The sequence below is a fragment of the Spermophilus citellus genome, assembly GCF_964194105.1.
Source record: "Spermophilus citellus genome assembly, chromosome: 15".
NCBI lineage: Eukaryota > Metazoa > Chordata > Mammalia > Rodentia > Sciuridae > Spermophilus > Spermophilus citellus.
The window spans coordinates 16,705,539-16,716,051 of NC_138195.1; the positions used below are offsets into that span (position 1 = coordinate 16,705,539).

Below are 10,513 nucleotides of genomic sequence, written 5' to 3' on the forward strand. Positions count from 1 at the left end.
GTCTCTTGGGAAAAATCTTTTTTTTATTATTTAATTTTTTTTTAGTAGATGGACACAATGCCTTTATTTTATTTTTATGTGGTGCTGAAGATCGAACCCAGTGCCTCACATGTGCCAGGCAAGTGCTCTGCCAATTGAGCCACAACCCCAGCCCCTCTCTCTGTTTCTTTTTTATACAATCTTGCAATTGGAGTTGGTCTGTCAGAGATAAAGTAAGCCGAAGAAAGGGCAACCTATAGGTATAAGCCTTTCTAAGAGAAAGCAGGTTATGGTAACACAATCTGGCCTTTGAATGGTTTTTCAAGATTATTTACAATCTTGAAGTTGAAGCTGGTCTGTCACAGGTAATGTATGACAGTGATTCTGTATGTATAGTTATTTATGCAGTTGCATGATAAGGGGTCTGAACGAATTTGAAGGTGACAAAAAGGCACTGCTTCTGGTGTATGGGATAGCACCAGAGGAAAGGGTTAAAAAAAATTTAAATATTTTAAACCCTGTGCTGGCACTTGGCTCCAGGCATCAATAGATCCTCTCACTGTGGGTCAAGAACACTAGCCCTAAGCTAGAAAAAATATTCCAGAAAACCTCCCTGAGCTGTAGAAAAGTGGCCAAGGAGAACCTGGTATCTGCCCTGCCTTCCAGCCCCTTTTGCCCATGGTGGGTGAAGGGTGGTGAAGACTGTTGGCAACAAAAGATGTGGCAGTAGGTTCCAGCACTGTTAGTTTATGACTTGGGGATAAGAATAGTTTCCCCTTTTAAGATCTCACAGGACACCCTATTTGGCCAGGGGATATTTATCACTCGGGCAAAGCAATTGTTGCTATGACAATATCCCATCAAACTGAATGCTTGTGGATACTGGCAGGATAAACAACTGCACCCAGAAAAGAAAAAGAAACTAAGGCCAACCTGTGTTTGGTAGGCAGCCTCTGTAAAGGCTCTTCAGGGAAGCCTAAAGAAAAGGATGAAAAGGGCCTCTTCCGTTGCATATCAATCTGCCTAGTATAAGAAAAAGGCCCCAAAGGAAACTCTGGGTACAACTGACAGAGGGAAACTCACTTAAAGTTTGTGGAATTGTGATGATTATAATGGAGACAGGTCAGGCTCCTTTTAGGTAGTAGCTAGCAATAAACAGGGAAATGCAGGTAAGGTCACTAGTGTTCTTTAAATTACTTTAAGGTCTTTTTAAAACAACTTCCAAGGTAGACAAGAAAGCAAAGGGTGGTAGTTAATTTGTAAAAAATAAACAGAAGCAAGGGAGCTAGTTGGAAATCGTGTCAGGAGAAAAGAATTAATGGGACTAACCCTTGACAGGGTCCATTGATATTGAAGTACAGCTAGAAATTATTGCTATAAGTGTTTCCAATTGTCTGGGAAGATTCCTTTAGTATCATAGGTGCACTAAGGTAACTTCTGACCAGATATCAACCTCAATGCCCACAATAACATGGGATTGACTTGTAGATGAAGTCCTCTTAAATAGGAGGGACAGCATAACAGTTCTGGAGAGGACCAACTAAGTTAAAAAACTCCATGGCCCATTGTGAAGAAGGAGTTAAATGCTTGCTTGGTAAAGAGTACAGAAGGTGGTTCCCAGGTCTCCTGGTAAACATCAAACAATAATAAATTTAGAGAGAGCATTGTCTCCTTTGTTGTTTTCTGATCATAGATGGCCCACTTTGTCTTGAAAGTGCTTTCTGCTTGAGACTCATTTTGATGTTACTTTATTTTTACCTTACTTCACTTTTTTTAGAGAGAGAGAGAGAGAGAGAGAGAGAGAGAGAGAGAGAGAGAGAGAGAATTTTATTTATTTATTTATTTTTAGGCGGACACAACATCTTTGTTGGTATGTGGTGCTGAGGATCGAACCCGGGCCGCACGCATGCCAGGCGAGCGCGCTACCACTTGAGCCACATCTCCAGCCCCCTTACTTCACTTTTAATAAAGTTCTATTGCATGACTTTTGGTGTCTGACTTTAAATTTTCTTTCATTGGAACACAAGAACCAAAGTTTGGAGTTTCAGCTCCCTGTTTTCCTGTGGCATTCCAACTCCACGTAATGTAATCTGGGAGAAAAAAACATTAAGGCACAGTTTGTGTATATGCTGGATTGTCCAGTCTTCTCCTGGAATGAAATTTATTGTGTAAATTAAATGCACAGATAACATTTATAAGGATGGTTTCAGAATATGAATTTAAGAAAGGGTCTGAACTAGAGAAGATTTAAAAAAGTTATAAGTATGGAACTATATTTTAGTATGGAAAATTAGAAGACAAAAGAAATGTCTCTGGATAAGAAAGTGTTTTGTCCAGTAAAGTAACATTCTTGTGCTTAAAGTCCAAGATGAAAGAGGAGAAAGCTAAGGGTATAAACAAGTTGTGAATGTTTAAGTCGAAGAAGTTTTACAGAAGGTAAATCCCAACATTTTGTGTAACAATGATTTGCTCTTATCTATTAAGATAATTTTCTTGTATCTGTTAGGTTTTATTACTTAGGGAACTAAGTCTTAAAGAAATTAGAATTTGTACCTGCATTTTGTTTTTGTAAACCTTTAGCAGAGCAGGCTCTGTTCTTTTCCTAGGAGGCACTTGCACATGAAGTTGTTGCTTTAGGGTGAAAATGTTATCAGTACATTTAATTTATACAACAAAATTTATCTCAGGAGAGGGATCCTGACAGTCTAGCTTCTACAAACAACAACAACAACAACAACAACAAAACCTTTGACTTAATCCTTTTTTTTAAAGGTTATTTATGAAAATAATCCTGGTCAAAATTTTAAGTCATCAGTTTCTCTAACAATGATAAATCCTAATAAACACTAAACCTTAAATATTTTATAGCTCTTACATCTTGCATAAATTGGTACTCATCAATTTGAGGGTTTTTGTTTTGTTTTGTTTTATTTTTAAGCAGGCAGAATAAGCATATTGTAGGATATCGGGCAAAACTGACTCAATTAATGTTTTAAACATTTGTCCAGAAAAGAATGAATCTCCATTAATGCCTCTCTTTTGGTTAGCAGGAAACAGTTTTTATTTGGCTGCAGACAGGTTCAGAGGGCACAGCTTTTGCTGTAATCAATCAATCCCCTGAACCCCCAGTTCAGGTAGTTTCAGAGTTTTATATCCAGCATGTAAGGTGAGGGGATCAGAAGTTCACAGTCTGCAAAAGTTCACACAAAAGCAGCTTTTTCTTTCACTGTTTTGGGCAAGTTAACACTTCAAGGACAACACCTGAGAAAGGGAGAGCTTCTTCTCCTCTTTCTTTCCTCCCTGCCAGCTGTTACCATGGAGCCCAATTTGTATCTACTCTTATCTTAAAAATGCAGACATCTCTGTGAAGCCCAGCTCAAGGCCAGAGGCCTTGTTTGCACATTTCTACAAACTACTTTACTGGATATTTTTGTGAAAAACTAGTAAGGGGGTGTCCAGCACCTGGAGTGCTGGTATCTTCCTGGCCAGTGGTCAAGTAAAACAGGGCAACAGGAAAATAGGAAGTTTATCTACACTGAACTCTTTTGCAGAGACGTTTTTGCTGACAGTCCCCAAATCAGCCATGGTGAAGATTTCTGGAGAAGCCCAGTTAAGACTTTTCTGAGGAGAAAGGGGATACCACTACATCCTTATAAAATAGAATTTTGGTTACGATAACACTGATTACCTTTCTCAGGGTTCCTTTGGCCTAAAAGGTCATTTTTAGAATACCTTTAGCAGAGCAGGCTCTGTTTCCTTTTCCTGGGAGGCACTTGCACATGAAGTTGTTGCTTTGGGGTGAAAATGTTATCCGTACATTTAATTTACACAACAAAATTTATCTCAGGAGAGGGATCCTGACTGTCTAGCTTCTATAAAAACCTTTGACTTAATTAATGTTTTAAACATTTGTCCAGAAAAGAATGAGACTGATTTTTTTTTCCTTTTCTTTTTTCAGCTTGTAAAGTGGTTGGAGTATGGAATATTGTTGTTTGGCCGGTCTCCCTTTATCATCATCAAAATGCCATCAACTTGAAGCTTTAAAGGAGTTCTCCACTGTCAATTGTATCCAGAAACTCTCTCTTTTTCTCCCTCCCACATCTCTCTCTCTGTCTCTCTCTCATATATAACGTACGTGTGTGTGTGTGTGTGTGTGTGTGTGTGTGTGTGTGTTTATCTCCAGGCAACTCTGTCCAGTGAATGTCATATAGAAAATAGGGAGACTGTTAGGAACCTCTCTGTGCAGAAATCAGCAGGTGTAAGACTTAAGTACCTGCATACATGGGAACTTTGGGAAGCCCTTGTATTTTATCTCTGTAGGCAACAGTCAGGGCTATGCCCCAATGTGTCCTGTAGCCAAATGGGGCATCCTGTCAGATCTTACCAAGGGATGACTATTTTGTCCCCAGGTTATAATTTAACGGTACTGGTGCCCATTACCACATTCTTTGTGACTAGCAGTTTTCACTTATCCCATAAGATAGGCAAGTTAATTGTCAGATAATGAGGGTAATGGGCACCAACTAATTTTTTTTTCACCCAAATTTAAAGACAACCCTGTTAGGTTAAGCATTCTAGTTCACTCCGTCATCCTAGAGTAGTGGGAAAATGAAAATAGAAGTTGACCCAAGTGGAGTTTATGAAGGGTTAAGGAAAATAATATTCCTACAAGAGAGCCCCAAGGGAAAAAGCAAACTTTCATCTCTTCCTGGGTTCATTTCCCAGCATCTCTACCTGAAAGGACACTTACAGAGTCCACACAAAGTTCAAAGACCATGCTGCACACTGGAATCTCACACAAGAAATAATTATTGTCAGTAGCCTGAGGCAAACCAACAAGGCTTACCTTGGAGGAGAGCAGCAGTGTGTGGGCACTCATAGTGCCACTTTATAGTCTGCAAGAGGAATTTCATAAGCTGCCTAGAAATTGTGTCATAAACTGGGGTGGGGTTGACTGTTTAGCAGGCATACATTCTTACGGGAAGTTAAACAGCATTGCCACAGAATAGAAACTTTGGAGGGCTGGGGATGTGGCTCAAGTGGTAGCGCGCTCGCCTGGCAAGCGTGCGGCCCGGGTTGGATCCTCAGCACCACATACCAACAAAGATGTTGTGTCCGCCGAAAACTAACTAACTAACTAAATATATATATAAAACTCTCTCTGTCTCTCACTCTCACACTCTCTCTAAAAAATAAAAAATAAATAAAAAGATCTGTGCCATTAATGACCAGTTTTCACATCTGTTAGTTAAAAAAAAAAAAAAAAAAAGAAACTTTGGAGCCTCTAGATAAACTGGCTCCCAACCTAAAATGGTGAACCTGATGCCAATATTGATCTGATGCCAATACTGAAAGGCGAGTGACTCACTCTAGACGGAGATTCAACAAGAGGTTTTTTGGGGGGCTACCCGAAGGGGAAGGAAAGGAGAGGCAGAGAGCAGAGACAGGAGAGGAGGAGAATAGAGATAAAGAGAGCAGAGGGAGGTGAGAAAGAAGAGAAAGAAAGCTGAGAGGAAGAGAGGAGGTGGCAGAGAGCATGAGCTTGCAAGCTTGGGCTTAAGAAGGGTTGCCTAGGCGAAGTGGCGGTGCTGATTGGCAGGGTGACTCAGGAAAGGCTAGTGGACACTGTGTCCTGTGGAGATTGGTGGAGAAAAACCTTTGAATTTGGCGCTCTTCAGCTTGGCGCCCTTGGGAGGGGGGGGTAAGGGATTATGTGATGTTCTAGTGAGACAGAAACTTAACTTCAGGGGGAGTCTCCCAATACCCAACAATACTACCAAAACACTCATCCCTTTCCAACCACAATGGGAAAAGGCTAATACTGAAACACTGGGCCCTAGAATTTTACGTTTTCCCATTGTCAAAGAGCTCTGGGTAACAATGGGTGCGAGAGGAAGGAAGATAAACAGTGAACACTATGTTCTGAGCTCTTCCCAATGATAATGAGTTTTAAACTTTTTACAACTGCCTTCCTGAATTAAAATTGTAATCTCTACAACTAGGTCCCTGACTGTCTGAACAGCACATCTGCAGTCTCCAAAGATCAAGTCACCCTCGTTGTAAACTGTAAAACTCAGACTCCTGTAATCTGTAGGCAATTTCTGTGCCCAGAAAAAGAGCCTTCTGATTGATTGGCTTCATTGCAGAATAAAATAAATGCTTTCTGATCCATTTGAGTTCTTCTGTCCTGGTTATTTGAATTTTCATTATGGTGCAAAAACCATGTTGGTTATTTTTGCATACAGGTTACAAAAAAAAAAAAATTCAGAATTAAGAACTAAGGGGGCTGGGGATGTGGCTCAAGCGGTAGCGCGCTCGCCTGGCATGCATGCGGCCCAGGTTCCATCCTCAGCACCACATACCAACAAAGATGTTGTGTCCGCCGAGAACTAAAAAATAAATATTAAAAATTCTCTCTCTCTCTCTCTCTCCCTCCCTCTCTCTCTCTCTCTCTCCTCTCTCACTCTCTCTTAAAAAAAAAAAAAGAACTAAAAGCACACAGCCAAATAGAAGGTCATGGGCCAAGCCAAGAGCCTTAGTACCTTCCCAATATCTATCTATACAGCATGATGCTTTGACTATGTCCCTGCGGCTTTGAAACTTACATGTTTTTTCTTTTAATTAACCTTCTTCTCCCTGATCTTCTCCTTCCTGATCTTCCTTTCCCTAACCTCCCTGATCCATCTTCTCCTTTCTGATCTACTCCCTAATCCATTTTCTCTAAATCACCTCTTTAAAAACCCCCTATTCCTACTGATGGGCAGAATCATAGCCTTTGGGACAGGAGTACCCTGTGTTTCTCCTTTACTAGCAAAACAATGCTGAGGGCCATTGCCAAGTAGGAATGACGCATCAAAATTTCCTTGCTCGCGTACCCCATGTTAAATGGATTTCGCTGTTGACATTGCATGTAAGGTGACCTTGCTCAAGGACCAAGGCGGATCCGGGTTTAGAGCTGATCAGGTTTGAGGAAGTATCCCGGTCCTTGGGTTTAGGGCATTCCCGGTTTTAGACAATAGGGGTTTTAGGGAAGTTGGAGGTTGAAGATTATTGCTGCCAGGATTAGGGTGTTCCTGCTGCTTGTTCCCGTTGAGTTCTCGTGAGATTCAAAGGAGATTGGAAAAAAGCCTCGTGGAGTAGGTGAATTGGGCGGAGGAGAACTGGGATTGCCCCAGAGAGTGTGTGGAGGCCGGTGTGAGTTCGGGAATAAAGAATTGCTGTTTGAATCTACAAAGCTGTGTGGTGGCTCGTGATTCTGTGCCCAGCCAAGACATTGGCAAAACAATAAATCTTTTTTCTTTTTTTTTTTCTTCTCAAAACTGTGTCCTCATTATTGGATTGGCAAAAGGGACAAGGACCAAGCTTTTGACAACATAGATTCCAGCAATTAGCCCCAATGCTTTTTAATGTCTGTTTAGCAGGGACTCTGACCAATGCCTTTTTCTAGAATCTTAAGTCCCCAGATAGTATACTCAAGTGGAAAACTTTCTACCAGTTTTCTCCTAGAAGCACAGGGAGTTTCATCTTTCCTTTTCTCATTCAAAACAAACTTTATTTCTTTTATTTTTGTCTTCTGCCACCATCTGTGGATTTATTTGAATCCATAAGAACCCTGAAAGAAATCACTGAGGCCTCCGATAAGCAAAAATAACCACATGGTTTCAGCACCATTATGAAAATACAAATAACCAGGACAGAAACAGACCTCAAACGGATCAGCAAGCTTTCCTTTATTCCAGAGTAAAGTCAATCAATTAGGCTCATTTTCTGGGCACAAAAATGGCTGCTGGTTACAGATGGAGTCTGAGTTTTATAGTTTACAATGAGGGTAGTTTAATTATTGGAGACTGAAGTAGGACATGTTGGTTTGGACAGTCAGGAAAGCAGTTGTAAAAAGCCTGAAACTCAATGTCACTGGGAAAAGCTCTGAACTTGGCCAGAATTCACTGTTTATCTTCTTCCTCTGTTACCCAGAGCTTCACTATTTGCTCTTCTTCCAGACTCATGGGAAAGAATAAAAGTCCAGAGCCCAGAGTTTCAGTATCAGCCTCCTCCCTTCAGGACCAATTGTGGTTGGGAAGGGATGAATATTTGCTTTTGGTGGAGATGCTGGGGATTATAAGGTCCTTGCTTAGCATCTGGATGGCCATCTTAAGTGACAGCCACCATCTTAAGAAAAAGTTTCTCTTTCCTGTCCAAGGGCCTTTCTAAGAAAGGCTCACTACTCCCTCATACCAACTCACACTTAACCACCCACATTAGAACCAGCCCTGCTCTAATCCCTGCCCGTATTGTCTCTCTCCATCTATGGAGAGATGTAACTTTATTTGTTAGCTCTGACAAACTCTCTTGTGTATCTCTGCTTGGTCTCCTTTGATTTCTTGGTGCCTGGCTTTTCTTTCAGGGATGAACCCAGGAAGGATGACAGTTTACTTCCTTTCCCCAGGGGGCCCACTGTTACTGGGAAAGAGTTTACAGGGAGTGGATTAATGATTGCTTGCTCATCCCCTTCCTCCTGGTCATTGTCATTTCTTTGTTCTGGGGGTGTCATTTTCCATCTCCTTCACCTACAGCCCATGTAGATTTCATTTGTCAGCAGAAGCAGTGAACTGTGTTCCTTTTTCAAACTCAAATTTTATTCCCAGGGGCAAAGAGTGGCTGGAAGGCAGGGTGAAGGCCAGGTTCTTTTTACCCATTTCTCTAAAGACCAGGCAGCTTTCCTGGGATTTTTTTCTTTTAATTTCTCCAGGACTGTGTCCCTGACACACAGCAGGATGATTTGCAGCTTCCTGGTGCCTGGCTGAGAAGCAGTACTCCAGAAGATCAACACTTGATTGAAAGGATTAAAGAAATTAAAAAAAACAAAAACACAAACCTTTCTTTTGGTGTCCTGCTGTTCTAGCACATTAGAGCTGGCACCTTTTTGTACCCTCAATTTAGTTGTAGACTGTTCAGACTCCTTATTGTGCAATTGGATTCATGCCTGTACACATAGATTTCCTTTCAATTATTGTATCTCTGACAGACCAACTCCAACTGCAAGATTGTACAATAGTAAGGATTAGACAGTTACAGTAAAACATTATATTTTTCTTAGCTAGTGTAAGGGTCCGGCAAAGCATCGGAGAAAGAGACCACACGAGACTAGCTCCATGCAATGGCAAGGGGGATTTTTATTAGAGGGATCCGTTCCAGCGCGCTGGGACTCTGTACTCACTCAAGAAGGGAGTGCAGCCCAGAGTCCAGAGCAGAGGTCAAGCAGAGCTTAAGTACACTTTTTGGAGAGGGTGGGGGGCCTTGCATACATCAGAACAAATCATCATGAGGCGCGGGGAAATTGAACAACAATTCTGATACATGATTAGTCCATTCATTGGCGGGAACAGTTTGGGTAGGGGTGATTGGTCACTTCTAAGTGGGGTACACATTCAAACTGATTGGTTCTGGGGCCTGGATGCCTACTTGCCATGTTACCTGGAGCCCTTAGCTATTAAACAACCAGGGAATCAATAGAGATATTTACTGAGCAGCTCCCGCATTGTCCTAACAACTTTACAGAGATAACAGGTTCTGGGGATAGCAGGGGAATTGTAACAATAGGCTTTTACCTTTTAGCCCAGGCCTTGTAATCTAGAAGCTTTACAATGCCCTAGTCTTTTACACTTTAAGTTTAACTTTAACTCAGGATTTTGCAGCTTAGAAATTTTATCTTTACACTAGGTTTATATCGATAGGTGGTGTTGTGGGACAGACAGATGTGACTGGTGGAGTCACAGGGTTAAGAGAATAATTCTATAAAATGGGCCCGCTGTGCTGACCCCCACGTGCTTTCCTTTCCAAGAAGATATTTACCCACAGCTCTGCCTGGCCTAAATGGACAGGATATATCACATTCCTCAGCAAACTACCTGTTAACTGCAGGAGAAATTGTGGCCCAAGATAATGTCTATGGGAGTGAAAGACCCCAGCCCCATAACCTAAGGCCCGATTATGAAAAGTAGAAAGTATGCAGTAAACAGGTGAGCTCACCACATGACCTGTTAGAAAGGGCACCCTGCCCACATCAAAGGACATGCTTGAGCAAACTGGGATCATAAGCGGGAACAGGGAGGAAACAAAATGTAAACCTGTGAGATTTATGAGTTTTTCGGGAACCTATAGTGAAAAACAAGTTTATCATAGTGAAAAACAAGTTTATCATAGTGAAAAACAAGTTTACCCTTTAAGTGACATGTATGCTGGATTCAAAAACACCTGTTATTGTGCTAGGTGGAAAACAACTCCTTTTTCCCTATAAAAGATCTGTACCCCAAAGCCCGGTGTGCCAGTTCACCAAAGCTTCGGCTGAGGTTTTGCTGTGCACCCGCAGGCGCCTGTGTATTAATAAACTTGCCTCTTGCTTTTGCAGCCAGTGTGACGCTAGTTCTCTTTTGGACGGGGGATTTGGGGGCCTGAGGGTCTTTCAGGAGGAACTCAGGGGACTTTTATGAACAGATCCTGAAACTCTGGGAGATAAGAATAGTTTCTCCTAACC

The 10,513-nt window shown here is 41.6% G+C and overlaps 1 protein-coding gene across 1 annotated transcript in view; it reads left to right on the forward strand.

Moving 5' to 3' along the window:
- Positions 1 to 6,100, forward strand: part of LOC308634075 (uncharacterized protein) — a gene marked incomplete at its 5' end in the record, with an annotated part of 185,715 nt that extends 179,615 nt beyond the window's left edge. Inside the window, one exon of the mRNA XM_081267648.1 lies at positions 3,938 to 6,100. Coding sequence (XP_081123774.1) covers positions 3,938 to 3,944 — 7 coding nt within the window. The 3' untranslated portion in view covers positions 3,945 to 6,100. The remainder of the gene's footprint in view (positions 1 to 3,937) is intronic.
- Positions 6,101 to 10,513: the final 4,413 nt, after the last annotated feature.